Source organism: Pogoniulus pusillus, chromosome 3 (genome assembly GCF_015220805.1).
Source record: "Pogoniulus pusillus isolate bPogPus1 chromosome 3, bPogPus1.pri, whole genome shotgun sequence".
NCBI classification, from domain to species: domain Eukaryota; kingdom Metazoa; phylum Chordata; class Aves; order Piciformes; family Lybiidae; genus Pogoniulus; species Pogoniulus pusillus.
Window position 1 is genome coordinate 11918963 of NC_087266.1, and position 24210 is coordinate 11943172.

General features: G+C 43.6%; 1 protein-coding gene across 1 annotated transcript in view; it reads right to left on the reverse strand.

Moving 5' to 3' along the window:
- MAML2 (mastermind like transcriptional coactivator 2) overlaps positions 1 to 24210 on the reverse strand; it is a 247240-nt gene that overhangs the window by 60692 nt on the left and 162338 nt on the right. The window contains exon 2 of the mRNA XM_064170370.1: positions 18719 to 20176. Coding sequence (XP_064026440.1) covers positions 18719 to 20176 — 1458 coding nt within the window. The remainder of the gene's footprint in view (positions 1 to 18718; positions 20177 to 24210) is intronic.

Genomic DNA, 24210 nt, shown 5'->3' on the forward strand with positions numbered 1-24210 from the left:
GGGATCCTGCAATAATTAGTTTAGAAATCTAATTTCCTCTGGGTTTTTTTTTGTAAGAAACTTCTGGAAGTGAGCAAGGCTAGTACCTTAACACTATTGCTTTTGGCTCCTCCACAAAATGCCATTCCAGTTTGGATCAGTTATAAATGGCTGAAAATCACCATTTCCCTTTCATTTCTTGTGTTTCTAGGACATTTCTGCCACCCTGTGAAAGCAATTATTAAACTTGTCTTAAAGGCAGCAAACAGAAGAAGCACATACACCAGCAGAAACTGCTACAGGGTGCTAAACTCTCCTACAGCTGCCATCTTTAGAGAAACCTATTCCAAGAGGCATGTCTCACTATCATATTGCTTCTCTTACAGCTGAAAGGCAAACAGTAGATCCACCTTCACAAAGCCTGGGGCTGCTGAGTCAGAATGGGCCAGGTCATCAACAGAACAATTGGCAAAAATACTGCCACAATGAGGGGCTGGTAGTCTAGGTGATCCTATAACTCTTTGGGATTCTGCTGGAGAGAGTACAGCAGAGAGCCTTGAGGACAACTGAAAAGACTTGAGCATCTCCCCCATAAGGAGAGACTGTCTAGTTGGGGGAAGAGAAGACTGAGAGGAGATCTCATCAATGTCTATAAATACCTGAGAGGTGGGTGTTAAGAGGATGGGGCCAATCTCTTTTTGATGGTCTGCAGCAATAAGACAAGGAACCATGGCTACAAACTAGAACACAGAAAGTTTCATCTCAACATGAGGAGAAACTTCTTTACAGTGAGGGTGACAGAGCACTGGAACAGGCTGCCCAGAGAGGTTGTGGAGTCTCCTTCTCTGGAGGCTTTCAAAACCCACCTGGACGTATCCCTGTGTGAGCTGCCCTAGGTGATCCTGCTTTTGGCAGGGAGGTAGAACTCAATGGTCTCTGGAGGTCCCTTCCAACCTCTAAAATCCTGTGATTCTGTGACTTGGGCAAGGCACAGCTAAGGGGAATTTCTCCAAACCAGGAATAATTTCTGGCATTCTTTGTATTAATACCCTTTTCTGCTAGCAGCATTATTTCTGTGGCTCCAAACAGAACTCTGTGCTACAGTGGTCATGTCCTGAGTGACCAAGGGGAGACACTCAGAAATGGACTACAGGAAGAGAATCATTATATGCTGGGGCTGCATCCACTTTATCTTCCACCTGCTGCCATTTAGCAATTTCGAGTGTGACTTTGCACCTACACCTTGCTATCTGGCTGCATGTGGTAATTATTTCTTCCAAATTTGCCAAATTCCAGTTGGAATTTTGGTAGCCACCATGCTGGGCAGTAAAGAGGCCTACAAAAAAATGTTCCCTGGTGTTAGGATGCCTTCCTCTTGCTTGTTTTGCTGCCTGATAATTCAATAGGTGCCTACAACTTTCCCGCTAGAATTAGTGATTAATTCTTCCCTGTTTGGCTTTCTCCATGTCACTCATGTTCTCTATCTCTATTTCTTTTCTCATACCTTCTCATAGTCTGAAAACCCTCAGATGAATTACAAGGAGGGTGTTTCTTCCCTTGCATATGTTGCCCAAGAAGGATGTACACATTGCAGGTGATGTTTGGTATGCAAACACCTAGTGGTATAGTGGCATTATGCCATATGCAAATATATGTATGTGCGTAGGTGCTGCCCACTTTCACCACAGGCACTCCTAGCATTCGTTTTGCCATTCTGGACAAACTTGGTGAGAGTATTTCAGGTCAGTGCAGACATTCACTACTAAGCCTTGTCTTTCTCACAAGACCTCAGTAGCATTCTGAACTGATGAGCAAGACTTGAATCTCACTAAGGAGCAAAAAGATGCTTTCCCCAATCACTGAGAGCACTGTTTGGAAAATTTGAATATTTAATTTAAAAAAATGTTTATATAACCTAGCAATTATGAACAATATTGCCATTTCAATAACAACAGAGTTGCCCTCTGCATCATCATACCTGAAAATAGATTTACCTTTTCACAGACTCATAGAATCAACCAGGTTGGAAGAGACCTCGAAGATTGTCCAGTCCAACCTAGCACCCAGCCCTAGCTAATCAACTAGACCATGGCACTAAATGCCTCATCCAGGCTTTTCTTCAACACCTCCAGGGATAGCAACTCCACCACCTCCCTGGGCAGCCCATTCCAATACCAATCACTCTCTCTGCCAAGAACTTCTCCTAACATCCAGCCTATACCTCCCCTGGCAAAACTTGAGACAGTGTCCCCTTGTTCTGTTGCTGGTTGCCTGGGAGAAGAGACCAATCCCCAACTGGCTACAGCCTCCCTTTATGTAGTTGTAGACAGCAATGAGGTCTTCCCTGAGCCTCCTCTTCCCCAGGCTAAACACCCCCAGCTCCCTCAGCCTCTCCTCATAGGGTTTGTGTTCCAGGCCCCTCACCAGCTTTGTTGCCCTTCTCTGGACACATTCCAGTATGTCAACATCTCTCTTGAATTGAGCCCAGAACTGGACACAGTACTCAAGGTGTGGCCTGACCAGTGCTGAGTACAGGGGAAGAATAACCTCCCTTGTCCTACTGGCCACACTGTTCCTGATGCAGGCCAGGATGCCACTGGCTCTCTTGGCCACCTGGGCACACTGCTGGCTCATCTTCAGCTACTATCTACCAGTACCTCCATGTCCTTTTCTTCCTGGCTGCTCTGCAGCCACTCAGTCCCCAGCCTGTAGTGCTGCTTGGGGTTATTGTGGCCAAAGTGCAGAACCCTGCACTTGGCCTTGTTAAATCTCATCCCACTGGCCTCTGCCCACCCATCCAGCCTGTCCAGGTCCCTCTGCAGGGCTCTCCTACATTCCAACATATCAACACCTGCTCCTAGCTTGGTGTCATTTGCAAACTCACTGATGCTGGACTCAATCCCCTCATCCAGATCATTAATAAAGATATTGAACAGGACTGGGCCCAGCACTGATCCTTGGGGAACACCACTTGTGACTGGCTGCCAACTGGATGTAGCATCATTCACCACCACTCTCTGGGCCCAGCCCTCCAGACAGGGCCCAGTTCTCGACCCTTATCAGAGTGAATCTGTCCAAGCCATGAGTTGCCAGCTTTGCCAGGAGCTTGTGGCAGATGGTGTCAAAGGGTTTGCTGAAGTCCAGGTAGACTACATCCATAGCCTGTTCCTTTTGCATAAATGGACATGGAATCATTGACTCATAGAATTCTCAGGGCTGGAAGGGACCTCAAGGTTCATCTAGCTCTAACATTCCTGCCATGGGCAGGGATGCCTCACACTAGATCAGTTTGCTCAGAGCCCCATCCAGCCTGGCCTTAAAGACCTCCAGGGATGAGGCTTCCACCACCACCACCCCAAGCAACTTGTTCCAGTGTCTCACCACCCTCATGGTGAAGAACTTCTTCCTAACATCCAATCTGAATCTACCCACTCTTAGTTTTACTCCATTTCCCCTAGTCCTGTCACTACCTGGCATCCTAAAACATTTGCCAGCTTTCCTATAGGACCCCGTCAGATACTGCAAGGCTACAATGAGGTCTCCTTGGAGCTTTCTCTTCTCCAGACTAAGCAGCCCCAACTCTCTCAGTCTGTCTCCATAGGAGAGGAGCTCCTGCCCTCTGATCATCTTCATGGCCCTTTTCTAGACATATTCCAGCATGTCCATATTCTTCTTGTAATAGGGGCTCCAGAACTGGATGCAGTAGTCCAGGTGGGGCCTCATTAGGGTAGAATAGAGGGGGGGAAATCACCTCCCTTGACCTGTTGGCCACGCTTATCTTTATGCAGCCCAGGATCTGATTGGCTTTCTGGGCTGCAAGTGCTCTCCAGTCGCTCATGTTGAGCTTCTCATCCAAATCCCTTTCCTCAGGGCTGTTCTTAAGCCAGTCACTATAGTTGAGATACAAATTCAAAAGCCCTGGTGTGAAATAAATTCCTTCTGTGATCTGCATTTGGAAGTGCAGATCTTACCTTGCATCTATTTGCCATTTTGTGAAGTGTTAAGATGCTACACTAGCATATGTGAGGTGATTTTGATCACACATGAGTATTCACACATACAGCATGCCTCAGTATGGAATGTAAACTTCTGAGTTTTTAAACTGGCTTAAGCAACATATATTTAAATATTAAATAAAATTCTGTCTGGTTTGATTGCTGAAACCTGTAAGTCTTTAAAAGAAGTTTCCTGAAAATACTCATTGACATTTGTAGGATTCTTTGCCTATCTGAATTTTTGATGGGGAAAGTGCTTGGCCAAAAAATTTTGATTTGGAAAATTTGTAAGAAGTGCAACATTTACACTAACTCTTAATCCAACCCTGTTTTGGAAACTGAAATTAAAGCTACACTTATGCATCTAAATAAATAGCCTGGTTTCAAGAGAGCTGATCTATTTCATCTCTCCTTGACTCAGCCACTTGGCACCAAGACATCTATTTAGATGCACCCCATGTATTTCTAATGCTTTAACTCTACCAGCTGTGATAGAAAAAAAAAATGTTAATCTCACCATCTCAATTTTTAACCTTTACAGAGAACAGTTAACAGTTACTCAGTTCCCAGGAGCTTTATGGGTGAATTAATGTGTAGGAAACAATTAGCATATGTTACATAATTTCATTACTTCTGCTATCGATGCTATCTCAGTGTCCCTACTGATATTTGTGTGTGAATTTAATTTGGTTTAGTCTTTGCTTGTAGCATTCGTGTGGCTAAAATAATACATTAAATGGGCATTCTACATCATAGAATCATAGAATCATAGAATCAACCAGGTTGGAAGAGACCTTCAAGATCATCCAGTCCAACCTATCACCCAGCCCTATTCAGCATCATTTTTGCTCACTAAAATTTGCAGCCTAATTCCAGCTCCTGTATTGTTTTGTTGCCATAAAATACTAGAGATGTAAGAAAAACTTAGGAAAAACACAATAAAGACTGTCCCAAGTTTTCACCCTTGGGGATGCAAGAGACCAAGAGGCACCTTGAAAACGTCATTCATGAGGACAGAGGGCAGCAGCCATTCTCTTGCTTCTTGCCCTGAGAATAACATACTATGTTGCCCAGATCTATAGACACAAATGCAAATGCCAAGGCAAAGTCATCTAATTAGCAGGCTCACAACTGCCTCTGGGTTTTGTATGTTGTTTTTGCCAGGCCTGATTTTGCATAGTACTGTCCTGTGTCTGAAAGACTATAATGAAGGTGATTAAAATGATTCATTAACATTGTGCCCACTTGAGCAAACAGTCCAAACATTTCTATATTCCCTGCTACAAGCGCAGTGATCTTCACACAAATGTCCAAAGGTCTTTTAGCCTTTCTTCTTTTTTCCATGGCTGGACTTTAATTAATGATTCATGTGCACATATATATACAATTACTGTACCAACCGACTAGCTTTCGATTTGCTTTGGATTCTCTGGGAGGAAAAAAGGGAGAATATCCTCAGAGCTTGTGACAACAGCACACCATATATTTAAAGGAATGCTACAGTTAAATGTCTGTACATCTGTCTAGTTTCCCTACCCATGCCTTCTACTCTACTTTGCTTAGTAATGGCCTATACAGCTCCCCACTTGGTTCCTTCAAAGAAAGGGCCCCATGAGGTGGAAGCTAGAGGAATAGTTTGTATTTATATGAAAGCTAAGAGATCTTATTTCTAAACTCAATGCCTTGATAGGACATATAATTTAGTATTTAGTCTAAAGTTTAGCTTTAAAGCAGATAGGTTTTTTGGCCACCAGCACTCTTCTTGGGAAAGCCAAACAATTTCTTCAATTGCTGGAAATGTGCTGCTAATTTACAGCCTAAATCTACTTATGGCCAATTTAAAAGCTGCTTACTAGGTGTACTGGTTGGAAAACTTGTCAGAAGAATAACAGGAGTGGTTATGTTAAAGTTGTGTGGTTTTTGGACTGACATCCTCTAGATCTGCATAAAAAATTTGGCTACAGACACATTAAGTCCTGCTTTGCAGCTTTAAAAAGCTCAGGCTTAATAAGGAGATGAATGATTGTATCTCCACAACCCAAATTTCATTAGTATTTTCAGGTGGTGAGTCCATCATTCCAGAAAGCATTTCAGAAGGATTAAAAATCTGAAGATACCTTTTTAAGTGCAGTGTATATATATATATATATATATATATATACACACACACATGGCTATGGAAAATTCTTCTGAAGAACTGCTCCGATGCTTCCTGAAGCCCTGGAGCTTGTCCCACAGAGAAGTGCTGCTTCTGAAAAAGGCCACTCTTGATAGAACTTTGAATATCAAGCAAGCTATTGACAACACAGTTTTACTTAGCCCTTGAAGTAGTGTTCATGTTTTCTAAACAGACCTATGATTTGTGGATCAAGAGTTATTAACTTCTTTTTAAAATAAAATCCTGCAGTGAAAACTCTGTGTGAAGAAGAGAAGATGCCAAAATCATGGACTGTGACACATTTGGGGATCCTGGATTGGTGTGATGGATGCCATTGTGTTCAGCAGCCCATGTGGCAATGAGATATTTTCCCCTGCAGTTGGGTGCTAAAGAGAAACCAGGGCTGAGAAGGGACAGTTACTGGGGTGGAAGTATAAAAGGAGGGCTACAGCATTAGAAATAATCATAGAAATCACAGAATCACAGAAACATTCTGCTTGGAAAAGACCCCCAAGATCATCAAGTCTAACCATTATCCCTGCTCTACAAAGTTCACCCTTAAACCACATCCTCAAATGCCACATCCAAACGACTTTTAAACATATCCAGGGTTGGACTCAACTGCCTCCCTGGGCAGCCCATTCCAATGCCTGACCACACTTGGTGTGAAAAAATATTTCTTAATGTCCAGTCTAAACCCACTCAGTCACAGCCTAAGGCCATTCCCTCTTGTTCTATCACTGTTTACCTGTGAGAAGAGATCAACAGCAGCCTCTCCACAACATCCTTTCAGGTAGCTGTAGACAGCCATAAGGTCTCCCCTCAGCCTCCTCTTCTTCAAACTAAACAGCCCCAGTTCCTCAGTCGTTCTTTTTAAGATCTATTCTCTGAGCCCTAATGATACAGCTGATAGGAAGGCAGCACTCTCCTTGTGCCATAAGGCATGTAAGACTCTGCACCCTACTTCTGCCATAGGGCTGGCACTGCACAACAGGCCAAAATGGAAGAGGAATTTGAGTATCAAATGCTTTTGGCTTTTTTCGTTAAATCCTAGCCAAAGACAAAAAAAATAAAGTCAGTCTGTATGCTATTGGTAGGAATATGTTAATAAAACAAGTGAGCTGGTCATGCAAACAATTTGTTTGACAGAAAGCAAACAGAGTGGAGAAGGTCATGCAAAGTACAACAGCTATGACTGGAAATGAGGCACTCAGATTGTTTTGAATTTGCTCTGGTTCAGTCCATGTAGCAGATTAACAGTTAATGCAGCCATTACAGAACAAATGCAGCAATCAAAAACCAACAGGAAAAGGCCATCACTTGCCATGATGTGAGTGAAAGTACTACACAGAATGTCTTCCCTGCTGGGAAGTGGCAATAGCAGATAAAGCAAGAGGAAAAAAGGAGTATTTTGGAAAACTCTCCCTGCCCCAAACTTGTCTCTTCCTGATGGAAATTTTGGAAGTCCAGTTATTACTGTTTAGCCAGGTTTGTTCACAGGAAAAAAACAAAACAGAGGATGATGCAGCTGAAGGAAAGCTCAGTTCTCATTCTGAGAAATGCTCATAATACTCATTTTAGAGTTTGTGGATCACATGGACCCCATAGGGTAAAACTCTGGAGACAGAAGGGCAGGTTCATCGCTGGCATGCGGCAGAAAGGGTTAAAAAGGGTCAGTTCATCACTCTTCTGCGTGGTGCTTTGGGAGTTGTCACAACACCAGATGTGTGGGGAAAAAGAGGAAAAAAAAAAGAAGCAAGCAAGCAAAGAGAACACTAGTAGACATCCTGGTGCCCTGGAAGCAGTTAAATTAACACCCAGCAGGGACAAATTTGCAGCTTTGGGAACAAGCTTAAAGTTAGTCTGTTTTCATTCCTGGAGTGAATTTGCAAGTGTATGACAGCGAAGTATGGCCTGAGAAGGAGCAGGCAGCTTTGGATTAAGGACAGATAGCTAGAACTTGCTCCCATCATCCCTCCTCCCACTCTGTTTCACACTTCTGCTAATCCCTAAGTCTTCCCACGTCTTTTACCAGTGTAAATAGGGGGAAAAAAGAAGTCTATTCTTCTCTCTTCTTTTTTTCCCATTCTAGCTCGAACCAGTCAACATTGGAGTCTCCCCATCATAGCCTGCTTCAGCTGGGATTGCACTTCACAGCCATTTGGAGAAAACTAGTTCTGTAACGGATAAAGTTGGATGCTTTTATAACCAGAACCAAAGCACTAAATCCTTTAGTAATTCATCCCTCTCTTGGAGTCAGGCTGTGGCCCGGCATGCAACCACTGCAAATCATAGAAAGCACTGGAAAAAGAGGAGACTGGGAGAGTACATCTAAAGTACCTTCACAGAACTACAGAAAACCCTCAGAGTATCTCTCCCTCTTACAGGTTACAGAACAAAGTGACTCCACAGAAATACCTGCTTTCTTCATTTTCACACCTTTGCCTTTGCAACTACTTTGGTATCAGTCAGTCATGGGGAAATTCTGACCAAGTTAGACTACACAGCTTCTTAGGAAGGCCCAAGAGGACCATTCAATCTCCATCCTTATTCCTCATGTGCATCATTTTCAAGTCAAGATGAAACTTCAAACCCTGCAACAGGCTTCCTAGACAGGCAGCCAACACTCCAAGCCTGAGGGTGTTTAAGAGGTATTTGGAAAATGTCCTTAATAACATGATTTAACTTTTGGTTGACCTTGAAGTAGTTGGGCAGTTGGACTGGACAAGCATTGTAGATCTCTTCCAATGGTAATGTTTTCTATTATTCTATTCTGTTCTGTTCTGTCCTGTTCTATACATATTGGGTAGTCAATGGCTACACTTGCATCAGGAGATGGTAAAAGAGCTGCAGGGACCTCTGAAAGGAAGAAAATCAGAGAATGAGATTTATTCACTTTATTCCAGTGAGACAAATATGCTGCTCATTCTGTCCCTGTGATCGATGGAGACTGGCAAGATGAATATCTACTGAAATATCTACTGTGCCTTTTTAGTTGACAATTAGAACTGCTCAGAGTGAGGCAGGTCTGGAAAGTTGCATTTTCTGCCCTGTCCTAAAGACTTTCCACAGAATCTCTGGACATCAAGGCCCTTATGCCCCTTCACTTATTCCTGGCGTAGGACACAGAAACAGTCAGCTTTTAAGTGCTACCAGTCTTCCATTCTTCTCCTTTGCAAAGACCATAGGTGCCTGACCCCTGCACGTCAGTAGTTTTTGTTCCACCCCATGTCCTCCCACACTATCACCCACTCTTGGATACCCTGTCCTCATCTGCCTGCATTCCTACTCATTCTCAGCTTCCTCCTTCTGAGATTCCAATCATTCTCCCTCATTTCCCCCTCACCCAACCCAAATTTCCACTTTATCACTGCCTTCCAGACTTCTTTTTAACCTCAAATCCTCACTCTTCCTGCAATTTACTCCACCACTTCCTCTCCCAGTCTCTGTCTGCCCCATCACATTTGTCTTACTCTGGATCCAGAGTAGGCATCAAAAACAACAAAACAAGAGGCATCAAACACAGTTGCAACTGTTTCTAAGGTCTTCCCTGAGGAACTGCCCAGTCTGTGAAGGATAAGAACTGTGGATGTTTGGTCTATAGAGAAGACTCTCAGAGTAAGGAGCAAAGGGCAGTCAGGTCAAGATAAGCAGATGTGACTTGATAGGTTCAGGCACTATGCTAGGACACAAGAACAGTGCCACTGAGACTGACGCAGAGTCTGGTTCAACTCCACACTCTGTCAGAGAATTCCCCTGTGACAGTAAATGTGTCCTTATGGGACAGCTCCATTGGATTGATTGTAATGACTTTGAACAAGAACTTATTTCTCTCTTTCCCAAAGTACATAATAATATATAAACCATACAGTAACATTTCATCTTCTCAAAGTTTGATATTGTTTGCTTGTTTAGATTATAGGTTGTTCAGGGCAAAAGCTGTCTCCTGCCCTGTGTGTGTGCACTACCTGAAAGAAGCATGCAGCAGAAGAAGCAGGCAGATGGTTCTGCAATAGTTCTGTTGGAGCATCTGGCTAATTTTCTGGATCAGCATCACATGGAAATGGTAAATTCACCCATGAAAGCTCATGTTAAAGGAACATTACTAGGTCTGTTGCTGTCTTAATGATATTCATCTGTGGCCTGGGGTAGGTTTCTACCATAAAACACCAGCAGCTGAAGTGGCTGAGTGAAGGAATAAATATTTGTCATTAAAATATTCCATCATTTTGAGCCCCTAGACAGACAAATCACTGGAACTTGCTCTTGAGGACTTTGGGGAATTGAAGTAATAGGAAGAGAAATGGGAATTGGTGTTTGTTATGTTTTTTTCCTTGATTTCTTAAGGTATTCATAAATTGCCTACAAACAAGCAAACACTTACAGGAAAGAGAGTTTCATCATGCCAGCTCCAAATGGCTGTGGAATTATTGTTTTTCCAGACTGCTTTTCCAAAATCCCTGCAGGAAGTTGACTCAGGGCTTGACTCTGGCCTCAGATGTACACACAGCATTAGCAGAAATCCTCACTTCCACCAGGTAAGAAGCCCTTGCAGATATCCCATCTTTACTGGTGAAATCACAGGTCACACTAACTTGTTTAGTAGCAGAAAACCAGACCTGAAGCATCCCTGACCCCTTTCCTCCCAGTCCATCCCTTTCCCCTTCCTACAGTTCCTTATCTCAATCTCGTTCTGTTACACCTCCTTTCCAGTTAATCTAATAAGCACAAACTTATGTCTGGCCTTTGGTGATGGTTCCCTGCTTTACCCCATCACCCCAAGCCTGTTAACCACAATCTCTGCCACCTGCACTGCAGATAGACCTACTCACCTGCTATCTCCTCCTTGCAGCCACCATCATCTTCTCTTATGTACACACCAGGTACCTTGGCTGTCCTGCTGCTTTCCTAACCTAGCCCATGTTGTTCAGGTGGCAGTGCAGTAAAATCAGAAGACTGAAGCAGATAACTTCTGTGCCTCCTGTCTCAAATGGCCAAGACAAATGACTGGTTCATGAAGTGCCTTCTGGATGACTGCAGCCTTCAAATCAATATCTGTACATGCAGGTGGGTAGATGCTAGTATTCTTCAAATTCCTTCTGTAAAACTCATCCTTCCTTTGATTCTTACAGAAGCTAGCTCAACATTGTCCCTTTGAGACAGATGCTGTTTTTAGTCCCACTTCATACAGTTCTTCACAGAATAACATTTTGACCTACCAGTGGATCTCCAAGGCACTTTAATAATGCTAATAAATAATACATAGGTATGCTGACATTAGTAAATAAATCATCCAGGCAAGTGCAATGATAGTTTTTATTGGTATCTTCATGGAAGTACCTTCAAAAAGCAGTCTAAATTAAACAAAAGGGACTATCTCAGCTACATCCCAGATTTCCAAACCCAGAAGGATTTGGCTTAAGTGGCCAATATTCGGCTATTCTGCCAGTGCAGGTGCTTCATGCAAAGAGTATGAGAAACCTGACAGAATTGCCAGTATCTCTGAGCCTTTGAACTACAGTGCCCTGAGGGATTGACATACACAGTGTGATTGTCTATGTAAGTCATTCAGCAAACTGAGCATGAATGATATAAAGCGCTACCAAGACAACTGTCAGCTATGACAACAGAGGAACTTATCACATTTTCTTTCTGGTTTTGTGTTCATCAATCAGCTATGACTCTGAAATTAATGGCAGTTTTCAGAACATATTCATTTTTTTATGCAGAATATTTAATTCAGAAGCCATTGCATGAAGGAATGAGACCAATAGAGCTATCACGATATGGGCAGTGACTGGCTGGAGAGCAGCCCTGAGGAGAGGGACTTGGGGGTGCTGGTGGACAAGAAGCTCAACATGAGCCAGCAGTGTGCACTTGCAGCCTAGAGGGCCAAGCGGATCATGAGCTGCATCAGGAGGAGTGTGGCCAGCAGGTCGAGGGAGGTGATTCTCTCCCTCTCTTCTGCTCTGCTGAGACCCCACCTCCAGTACTGCATCCAGTTCTGGAGCCCCTACTACAAGAGGGATGTAGACATGCTGGAGCGTGTCCAGAGAACGGCCATGAGGATGATCAGAGGGCTGGAGCAGCTCTGCTATGAGGACAGACTGAAAGAGTTGGGGCTGTTCAGTCTGGAGAAGAGGAGGCTCTGAGGTGACCTTCTTGTGGCCTTTCATTATCTGAAGAGGGCCTACAAAAAAGCTGGGGAAAGACTTTTCAGGCTGTCAGGTAGTGACAGGACTAGGGGGAATGGAGCAAAGCTGTAGATGGGTAGGTTCAGGCTGGACATGAGGAGGAAGTTGTTCAGCATGAGAATGGTGAGAGCCTGGAATGGGTTACCCAGGGAGGTAGTTGAGGTCCCGTCCCTGGATGTGTTTAAGGTCAGGCTGGATGAGGCTCTGGGCAGGCTGACCTAGGGTAGAGTGTCCCTGCCCGTGGCAGGGGGTTTAGAACTAGATGACCCTTCCAACCCTGACTGATTCTATGATTCTAAAAACTGTCATCCAAACATTATTTTTATAACAAGCATTGAAAGAAAAGTCACACTGTTATTTTCTTATACCATGGAGCACATTCTGCTCCTGCAGATTCCAAAAGCTTGGAATCATTGTTATTTATGATCTAAGTAAAATTTAAGTTCTGGTTTCTACCAATTACTGCAATCCATTCTAGGTTTTCTCTTTTCATTTTACAAATACTTGCAAAATAATTCCTCCACACTGGAAAACAGAGAGCTTGCCTCAGCTGAAATGTGCTTTTCTTTTCTGCTTTAGTTGTAAACAGAAAGATCTAGGAAGATATTGGTTTTTGTATAAATCACCTTTCTTTGAGGAATTTCAGAGGCTAAATTACAGGTGTAAGTTATCTCTCAGCAGTGAACCATCACAAGAGTTTTTATATCTGCACTTTCAAAGAAGCCATTCAATCTTTTGCTCCTGGTGCTTCCTCCTCACATAGCACTCTAACAATCTGACAGTTTAACATACACTTCTTATTAAATTGGTATGGTGCCCATGCTTAAAAAAAAAGGCAGAAAGACATATTTTGCTGCTTTCTATGCTGCTGTAAGTCCAATTACACTCTCCTGAAAATAAAAGGAAATTACCCTGGGTTTACAGTGGGAAAAATGAGAGGTGAATCTGTCTCAGCACCTCTGCAGAGATGCCAGATTAGTTCAAACACCATCTCTATCCCTTGGAAATATTTAAGAGTGATGCAGGAGTGCACCATCAACAAGTTTGCAGGTGACACCCATCTGAGTGCTGTTGTCAATATGCCAATGTCATCCAGATGGACCTGGACAAGCTGGAGGGGTGGGCCCAGATGAACCTCAGGAGCTTCAACAAAAGCAAGTGCAGGGCTGGAACAATCCTTGCTGTTGATGCAGACTGCAGGATGAGATGAGAGTAAGCAGCCCTGTGGAAAATTACTTGGGGGTGCTGATGGATGAGAAGATGGACATGAGCAGACAGTGTGAGCTTGCAGCCCAGAAGGTCAATGGCATCCTGGGCTGCATCAAAAGATGTGTTGCCAGCAGATGCAGGGAGGTGATTCTGCCACTTTGCCCTGCTCTGGTGAGACCTCTCCTGGAGTACTGCATCCGGGTCTGGAGCCCTCAATATAGGAAGGACATGGACCTGATGGAGGGGGTCCAGAGGAAGGCCACAAAATTGTTCAGGAGGTTGGAGCACTTCTGCTACAATGACAGGCTGAGGGAGCTGGGGTTGTGCAGCCTTATGCAGAAGAGGAGACTCAGAGAACACCTAATAGCAGTCTTCTAGTACCTGAAGTGAGCCTAAAAGAAAGATGCAGAGAGACTGTTTAAAAGGCCTGTTGTGACAGGACAAGGGACAATGGCTTCAAACTAGAGAAAAACAGATCTAGATTGGATGTTAGGATCAGGTTCTTTGCTATGAGGGTGGTGGAACACTGGAACAGATTTCCCAGGGAGGTGATTGTGGCCCCATCCCTGGAGATATTGAAGGTGAAGCTTGACAGGGCTCTGGGCAACCTGATCTAGTTGAGGATGCCCCTGCTGACTGAAGCAGGGGTTGTACTGGATGAGTTTTGGAGATGTCTTCCAGCCCAGGCCATTCTATATAGGAGTTAAGCACTGATTTTCTGGGCATTCAAAGGGCTTCTGTAATGTAGGGTGCCTGCAAAGTGGAGGCCACCTCAGCATTCCTCTCTTATGAGCACAAACTCCTCACTGATGGGTCTTCCCCTGGCACAGAGTTGCACTGTGTCCTTCCTCCAGCCAAATGCAGCCATGCTGTGCCCCTGGGTTATGAAGCACCTGAAAGATTGTTGGCCACATGACACAATATACAAAGACTTCTTGTGGGATGGAATGAAGCAAGAGGCATGTTTGGGACACTCATGTTTGGAACAGGTACCAGAGAAGAGACTGTTCAGTATTCAGTAGGATGGGAAACTGTTTGGATTTGAAAGAAACTTGCTAGGCACCTGGTGAAGAAAATTAGCTAACTAGGAAAAGCAAAGGCAAAAAAAGGTCCAAGCTGCAACTAATTGCACTGCAGGGTTCTTGGGAAAAAAAAAAAAAAAAGGAGAGAGAGAGAAAAGAAAAAAAAAAACTGGACAGGATGCTCCCATCCTCAAAGAGACCACATAAGAATAGGGACTTATAGGGCTCTGATGAATATATGCATATTTCCTTATATGCATAAGGAAACACTTCTGTAGGTTGTAACTACACAGACAACAACAACACTTCCAGAACCTTAAAACTAAGAGTGACTGTTTGGGTAAAGTGGAGGCTGAAGATCTAATGATCCCTTGTGTATCTTTGCATCCAAAGCCAAGACTAAACAGAGCATGTGCCCACATGGAACAAATAACCTTACCCTACTACAGTTCCCATTATTATGAGCTTAGCCTCCTTTTTCCCGTTCTCTTCAGTGGGTGAAGTTAAATAAAACAAAATCTGGAGAAAAAAATGAGCTTGGAAACTTTTGAGTTTAATTTGACTTTAGGTCATAGAATCATAAGATAGATGCTAGGAAATACTTCTTCACTGAAAGGGTTGTCAAACAGTGGAATGGTCTGCCCAGGGCAGTGGAGCAATCACTATCCCTGGGGGTGTTCAAGCGGCATGTGGACCTGGCACTTAGAGACATGGCTTAGTGCTGATCCTTCAGTGCTGAGCTGAGTGCTGGACTGGGTGACCTCCAATCAAATACACTCTGTGAGATATTATTAGACTAGTTAATTGTTGGTTGGTTTGTTTTTTGTGAAAAAGCCTTATTTCAGAAGCATCTTCCACTGAGAGGACTACATTTTTTCACAAGGGAAACTTCAAACTTATACCCAAATCCAGTTAGGGATTTTCCCCTCACCAGCCCAGGTCCTGTATAAGTCTTGCAACCATGATTAAAACTGTGCAGATTTTGGAGCCTCTAATTATTCCCTAAACAATTCAACAAAAGTTGATTTTCTAAGAGTTTTTTCACGACTGTGCAAGTGTTGCATCCTGTTAGATAATGGAAAGGTGAATCCCACAACAATGGAAAAAAACAGATCAGTCTTCCAGGAAACCAGGATGATTTCCATCATTTTTATGACTATTCCCTGGAGGCAAAAGAGATCTAATTAGCAAATCCCACTCCAAGTTTGTTGTAGTTTGACACAAAGTGAATGTGACAAGCAGAGAAATGACAAGCTTTACATTCCCAGTTAGCAAGCCTGGGCTGATAAAACAAGTTCTAATATTATTTGGGGATCTTGAAGCTTGAGGAGGAAAAATCCAGAGGGTGAGCTGGTTCAGCTAAAAATATGAATTTATGATGTTGCAGTCAGTATTATCTGAGAGCAATGTCACAGCAGCCCTTCATAAATGTGCATTCAGATTTCCATCTACAAAACATTCCAGCCACGTATTAGATGGTTCTTACAGTCCACAATTATAATGATCTGAGGAGGAGGTGAATGATATCAAGCAGAATTAAACCTTGATACCTCCTGAGGAAACAGAGCATGAGTAAAATAAATATTATCAATGAAGTTAATTAGTAAATGCTGATGATTAATAATGCATTACTGTCAGTGATGTGCAAGAATCTTTAGAGCTGGGAGATGGTCCTCCAGAAATAAAGACCATGCAGCCTAAATGAGATGATAGCTGCCCAGGGTGGTGGAAGAGTTTTCATCCCTGGAGGTGTTCAAGAAGCATATAGATGGGGGAGCTTCAGGTTATAGCATAGTGAACATGGTAGCTGTGTTACAACTACACTTGATGATTTTAAAGGTCTTCTCCAAACTTAATGATTCTATGTCCCCATTGATAAATCAGTGGGAGTTGACCCTTGAGGTTGCTTTGCCCTTTGCTGTTTTCACAGGAAGAGAATATTAGCAGTGTCTCCTCCCATTCAGTCTGGATGTAAGAGTCAAGAAGGCCCTGCCCAAGAGGTTGGTGGGTTCTTATAGCTATGCAGGCTGGCTCTAAAGGAGTCCATAGAATGCATAAATGCTGCCAGGTGAACAGTTATGTTAAAACCTTTCCAATACTCTGTGATTTATGAGCCAATTGTAGTTGTAAGTATAATTCCAGCACCTATAGAATACTCTACTGAGAATGACATATCTGATTTTCTAAATTTCAGAACTTTGGGACAACTGCTAAGAATCTCTGAAAAAATCCAGTTATCTCTTCAAAGTGTAGAAAAAAACAGCACTCTTGCTGCAAAAGCCCCATAATCTGCACCTACAAACCTTCTAACCTTCTCAGCTGTGCCTTGCATCGAGTGGCCACATCCTGCTGACCTAACTTCAGAAAGTGGTCAGATGTCAAGAAACATTGGAAAGTCATTTCCGGAAGCCTGTGATGACAGGCAAAACTCCCTCCTTGGTGCAGTATCTAAAACTTAGCACAAAGTTCATCTAGGGCAAGTTTCCTGAGTCAAAAGATCTGATAGCTGCACAGGTGAGAGATCTTGTTACACTTGTGATAAATCTTGCATGTGCTACTACAGCCAAGTTGCCAAGCACCATTGCATTGGCTTGCCTCCCTGAGCAGCAGCCCCAGAGGACACAAAGTAAGGAGCTCAAATTGCCTCTAGAAGAGATGCTCTCAGTGTTTTTATTCCTTTCCAGAATGTGACCTTGCATATTTTTTCTCAGAAAAAGAGTGTTTTCCAAAGTCCTGCATGTCTCCCCTGTGCTGACAGATTGCTGGAAGCTTCACCATGGCTCAATGAAGGAACTGTTAAAATTCATCTGTCTGCCAGTCTATTAAGAGAGAGGGGAAACACACCCAAAAGGAGAGCACATGGTGGCCCAAGCAGAGAACAGCCAGCTAAGACTTCCTATAAAACAGCAAAGTTGAACTTGCTGCCTACCAACAGTTGTTCTCCAGCATCTTCCAACAAAGCAAAGTCTCCCCACCCGATGCTACCCAGAGGTTTCACCTGGTACCTTTTGCTAAGAGATTTTCTGTTGGAGAAAGTGATGGTTAGTCAGTCAGGGGATTTAAAAGAGTTAAAAGGAGAAAGCTGTCCATGCTTACAACTATAATTCCTTTTTTATAAAACATCACAGTGTTCACCCAAACTGTTTGGCAACAAAATTCCAGCTCCGAATGATGCATTTGTGATGCTGCTTCTCTGGGATTTTGTGGAAGACTTAGACTTTCACTTTGCAGTAGCTTCTCACAGTTGTTTTGCACATCCACCAATTATCTCTACACCTATTTTGCCATTCCATACCTTCAAATGTGTTAAGCTCCAGTCCCACCAAAACTTCCCAGAGTGATTTAAACAGTTCCCTTGTTTTGTACCTAGTTTCCACTCTCCAGGGAAGGCTGCATATTCAAACTTTGACTGGCAGGCCTGAAGATTGCAGTCCTGGTGAGCAGTGACTTGGCATAGCGTAACTGAGTTATAACAACTGCTTTTGTCTGAGCACTGTCTTATGATGAGATAGTGGGAGCTGGCCACATGGTATAAAATTGTAGACATATCTGTGGCAACCTTCACCTTTATATCTAAGCACACATTTTATCCACAGAATATTCCCAGAAGTGTGATAGGTGTTTATAAAGCTCATAGATATGTCTTAGCTTTCCTTTGCCAAACAGATAACAAATGTGCAAACGGTATTTCTGTCACGTCAGTCAAAAGATATCTAAACCTAGAACTTCCTAACCCTGCCTCCCTGAGGAAAATGTTAGTTGTAAAATACATTATCTAAGATAACATAGGAATTCATTAATATTTTGCCTTTCAAAAGAGCCATTTTTTTAAAGCTAGACAGTGGTCCAAAATAAGATTGTATGTCCTGCTAGCTCACCTTCCTGACAAGTATCTACATGATATATAGCAGTGACATATTCACTCCATTGCATTAAGGAAAAAAATCACATCTTTCCTGAAATTCTTGTAAATGTCTACATCCATAATACATGTGAATAGGTCCTAAACATGCCATGACCAGCTTTGCAGAAGTATATGCTGAAATGGACATTATCTAACACCAGTAAACATCTCCTGGAGGAACAAGGCTGGGCTGGAAAAGCCTTTTTACTATTCAAACCTGAAAGAGACTGTAACAAATGAGGAGAAATTTGCCTTACCTGTCTGTGCTGCTGCTGGGAGACAGGATACTGCAAACCTGAGATTTGCTGGCTTTGCTGCATTTTCTGAAGCAACATTTTTTGCTGCATTGCTAGGGGTATACTAGGTGGCCTTTGCAGAGATTGGTTTGGGAGAGGCTGAGCAGGCTGCGGCTGTGGCTGTTGTTGCTGCTGTTGCTGTGGCTGTTGCACGGGAGCCGAACCCTGTGCCTGCTGAGTGTAGTGCAGAAGGGCAGGCTTGTTTTGGGAACCCAAACCTGAAGGCATCTGCTGGTTTGTTTGCTCTGAGTTGAAGTGAAACAAAGGCTTTGTGTTGTTGTGATGCTGCTCTAGTGGTGGCTGAGCACTGTTGATAAAGTTTCTGTTGAGGTCCTGAGGCTTCTGTTGCATGATTATGTCCATGGGATTGCTCTGGGGAGTGGTTGCTTTATAAACATAGTTGTTCATCCCTTTTGACTGGTTTCCGTTCACCGGTACCCCAAGCATTGCTGAGCTCTGCGGGCTGAATTGCTGCTGGCGAAAAGAAGGACTAGGGATTTTCTCTTGCACAAAGGGTCCAGGGGAAGGTCCTGATGGGGACAGAGTGGTCCAGTTGGCTGTCTGGTTCTGCTGCTGTTGTTGCTGCTGAATCAAGGCATGTTGCTGCCGGTTGGCTGCAATCTGTTTGAGCTGCTGTGCATGAGACACCTCTTGCCAGTTAGGCAATGGCCGACTGGACGCAGAAGAAACTTGTGATACCTGTGTTTGACTCTGAGGCACAGAAGGGATGGGTGAAGAGGTGGACATGGCAGTGGTGGCCATAGTGAAGGCTGGGCCTGTAGAAGAAGGCCTCATCTGTGGGGAGCCCACAGGAGCCTGATTCATGCTTGGTGTATATTCACTTTTTATCACCATCTTATCCATCTGCAGAGATCTCACAGGACCCCTCTGGCTCTGCTGCCCAAGGTCAATGTTGAATGGCTCATCTTGTTTTATTGTGGCATTTATCATATTCTCTAGCTCAAGATCACTCATTGGCGGCACTGATATATTAGTGAGTTCATTAAACAGTTCCTGGAGCTCCAGATCCATCATTTGTTCCCATGAATCTTCCCCATATCTGTTAGGGAACATGTTCTCATGGGTTGTCTGGCCATCTAAGTGTTTGCTGCAGGACATTGTTTCTCCTGGTTCTTTCTTTACCTCTTTCAAAGTCATATTAAACATGCCATTTCCACTAGCATGTGTATTGTTTGCTAAGTTGCTTGCCTTTCTTTGTGGTCCTTGCCCCACAGACATAGTTCCTGACATTGACTGGCTTTGGCAATTGTTAACATGTTGTCCACTTTGTCCCACTGAGATATCACCAACTCTTATTCTCTTAATGTCAAGGAAAGAGCTTTCAGAAATACCATTTGGTCTCTTGTTGTTGACAGGCGACAGATTTACCACCAACTTTCTCTTCAAGGAGCCCTGGAGCTGAAAGAAGTGGAAACCAAAGAAACCCACATTAGGTGACACCAAAAAAATCAATCTGTAGTCTCTTTGCTAGAAGGACCTCAAAAGGCAATAGGCAAGTAAGCATTGCTTAGTACAGGAAGCTACTCTGGGCTTTCTCAGCCAATTGCAGAATCACGGAAACATTTTGGTTGAAAAAGACCTTTAAGATCATTGAGTCCAACCATTTTCTTACTCTACCAAGTCTGATGCTAAACTTCATCCCTTAGCACCAGATCTGTGCATCTCTGTGAATTCCCAACATAGATGGGGATTCAACAGTGTCCCTGTGAAGCCTATTCTGGTGTTTGATAACCCTTTCAGTAAAAACATTTCTTCAGATATCCAATCTCAGCCTCCTCTGGTGAAACTCGAGGCCATTTCCCATCCTCCTATCACTTAATGCTGGGGAGAAGACACCAACACACACCTCACCACAACCTCCTTCCAGGTAGCTGAAGAAAGCAAGATGGTCTCCCATCAGCCTCCTTTTCTCCAGACTAAACAACCTCATTTTCCTCAGCTGCTCCTTGTAAGACATGCTTCATTAACTTTCTTTGAACACATTCCAGCACCTCAATGTCTTATACTGAGGGGGCCTAAAACAGAACACAGCACTCAAGATGTGGTCTCACCAGTGCTGAGTACTAGGGAACAATAACTTTCCTGGTTGTGCTTGTCACACTGTTCCTGATACAGGTCAGGATGTTGTTGGCCTTCTCGGCCATCTGGGTACACTGCTTGCTCATGTTCTGCTGGCTGTTGATCAACATCCCCAGGTATTTCTCTACTGGGCACCTTTCCAGCCACTCTTTCCTGAGCCTGTTGCACCGGGTTGTGACATGGCACTTTGCTGAATCTCATACAACTGACCTCAGCCCATCAATCCAGTCTGTTCAGGTCCCTCTGGAGAGCCTTCCTACCTTCAAGCAGATCAGCATAGCTTCCCAGCTCAGTATTATCTGCCAACTGAAGGTGTATTCAATCCCTTCATCAGGATCATTGATAAAGATATTAAAGAGAACAATGAAACTATGAAGAACTGTAGGAAAACACGCTGTGAAAATCTCTCTGCCATGACCACCTCTGTCCTTGTAGCCATGGGTGCTTTTTGAGCACCACTGGCTTGTTTGGATCAGAAATCTTCCTCACCCATGGCTCTGAGTAGAGGGAGGTGACCAGAGTTGTAGCTGGCATAACTGCCTCAGATTTGCTCCCATTCAACTATGTTAGCTAGATCTGAAGTATTTTTAGATAGTAGTAATGAAATCTGCCCTTGTGCCTATCCAGTGTTCTAGGATTTCACTCTCACAACTTTGGCATATGATCCAATGTTGTAGGAGACATTTTAATAGCACACACAAGATCCAGGCATCCCCATCTCACATAGGCTTATACTGGCCAGAGACATGTATAATTAAAGCTGTCAGATATTAACTTGTTCAGAACTGAAAACGAAACCACTGGAGTCACATCAGGCCATGTCAGCCAAGGGTCTGGCCCATGATGTACTGCCAGATTATTTTTCAGAGGTGTATATTAATACATTAAGCCCAAATTGTTTATATCCTGAAACATCTGCTCTAAAGCACACTGTACACACAGCACTGCTCTGAGAACTGTAACTCTGTTTCCTTTTCCTTGAATATTTACGGTGATACTTTCATCTACTTATGAGCCCTGTGTGCTGACAGAAGGAAAAGAGGTTCACAGCTCTGTTCATCTGATCTACACTCATCTGCTGTGGCTGTACAGACAAATTCCCAACTCGTGCACACAAAAGAAAGATGTAGTCATATGAGCTGAACATTTCAGACTTGCTGCATATGCGCTCAAGTAAGGTGCAGATACCCTCAAATGGGGTATCTTTGAACACAGTTCATAAAATGATAGAGGCTGTGGCATCACTGCTTGGGTACATTAAAGGTGCACACACTGAGCAGTGAACAAGCACACAGTCACTCCTTGCACAGTCAGCACACACACAGCTGAGCAATGCCAGAGGACTCTGCAGGGAAACGTGGCCCATCATCTCCCTTGCTGCACCTGGGCTCAAGTGCATCGGTCTCTTAGGCAACAGGGTAATATCTGCTGACAAATACCCGTGTGTGCCAGTGAGAAAACAGCACCCATACAAACTGTGATGCCTTGGGAGGCTATGATGGGCAGAGAGAACATGGTGCACTCTAATGTTCCATTTAAGTGAGGAAAGATGACCTACAAGATACTCCAGTCGCATTATTTGTGCTGTACCATCTCTTGTACAGATGCCCATCAGCGTGTAATACTTTATTGTGACCTCTCTTCCCATTGGCCTTATCTACAGGTAAGAGCTCTTCCCAGATACCTCCAGTTGTGAAAACTTTTATTCTGGTGTGAATACCAGTGAATTGTCTGGGAAAAGCTCAACTGAGAAATACATATTTCCTCCATACCCATCTATCCTTCCATTGCATCAGCAGGTCATTGAGTTTAGCCCTTGAAAATAAAGCTTGCAATTTCTCTCTCTGACATAGTACATCTTGTATCTCAAGTTCAGTTTCCAGCATAGCTTTTGAATCACAGATTCAGGTTTTCATTTCATAAGGACAGATGTGTTGATGCCCAGTCATACAAGTCTGAAGGCCTTGTGTCTTCAAGAGTAACAAATTGCCTTTGGATGTCCCCGGGAGGGCCATCCAGCCAGCGCATGGACTGTCTTTGGTTAGCATGTTCCTTCTGACACATGAGTCACTGTACTTTCCTTTGCAGTAAGCTGCACTTCCTTTTACCATCACCTTTGCTGTCAATGTGTTAGAAATTCTAATGCCCCTGAATTCATCTTCCTGGGAAATGGGGAAGTCCCCAGGTCATCAGAATACATTACTTGGCAGCATGTTTCGCTTTCAGATGTGCTGTTGACAGAAAGGCTGAACAGAAAATTAATAAATATCCTCTGCATATGTATATGCTTTATGTGCTTAACCTGCCTTTCTGAGTTAATATTGCTTTTTGTTTGACACTCTGAGGCAGAGGGAGCTGTTTAAAATGTCTTCACATTTTCAGAGCACCTGGACCAGGCTTTTTGATACAATTAAAATGCAGGTGTTGCACTGTGCTGTTTTCTTCTGCTTTTGAACTAGCTGCTAGGAGGTAAGGGTGAGCTGTGAAGCGTTTTGCCTGGTGATGCACACAAGCCAGCAGCAGAGCCAGGGAGAACACCACCATCTCCAGACACATCCCTTAGCTAAATGCTCTGTGCCTCAACATGATCTGGAGGACTCCAGGTTTCATAACATCTGCTTTTCTAAAGTGCCTACCAAAAGCGGTACTATGCGTTTCTAAAGATGGGGTAACACTACTGGCTCGCCACTTCTCCCCAAAACCTTGCAAACACTGCCCTCGGAATGCTGATTATACCTTGGTCAACCTTAAAGCAGAGGCTACAAAGGTGCAGGGTACTCTCAGGGAACTTCACTGAGGCTGTTGGAATGACTCTGATTCCACATACCCCATGAGTCCGGGATGTGGAAGGAGAGGGCATGCAAAGGATATGAGCACTCCACAGGTATGAAGCCTCCTCCTCCTCCTGGTGCCAAGCTGTTGTCAATTATATGTCAGGGCTGTTTGCAGAGGGCTGGTCTGTGCTTGTTCAGCAGTGTCCATCACAGGCTTCTCTGTCTTGCCTTCTACAGAGCACTGCTGCCCAAGTGTTATTCCTGTTTTGTTTACAGAGGGGAGCAGACTAGGGTTCGATCACTCAAATCTTTGCAGTTTTCTAGCACATTTTTCAGTTACTGAGTGAAAGCCAGTACTTGAGCCCTTTTCCCCCAAGCAAAGCACAAGCTCTGAAGAGAATTTTGCCAGATTTCAAGCTCCATCTCCTCCAGTTTTCAAGGCAGGATTGTTTTGGGTCAGTGAAAGTAAAGCAAAAGTTGCTATAACACACAGCCACAGTCCTCAGATCAAATGGGCTCATGATTACACATCTCAAACCTGTGTAATACTGAAAGGCTCTGTGATGGGAAATAAGTGAC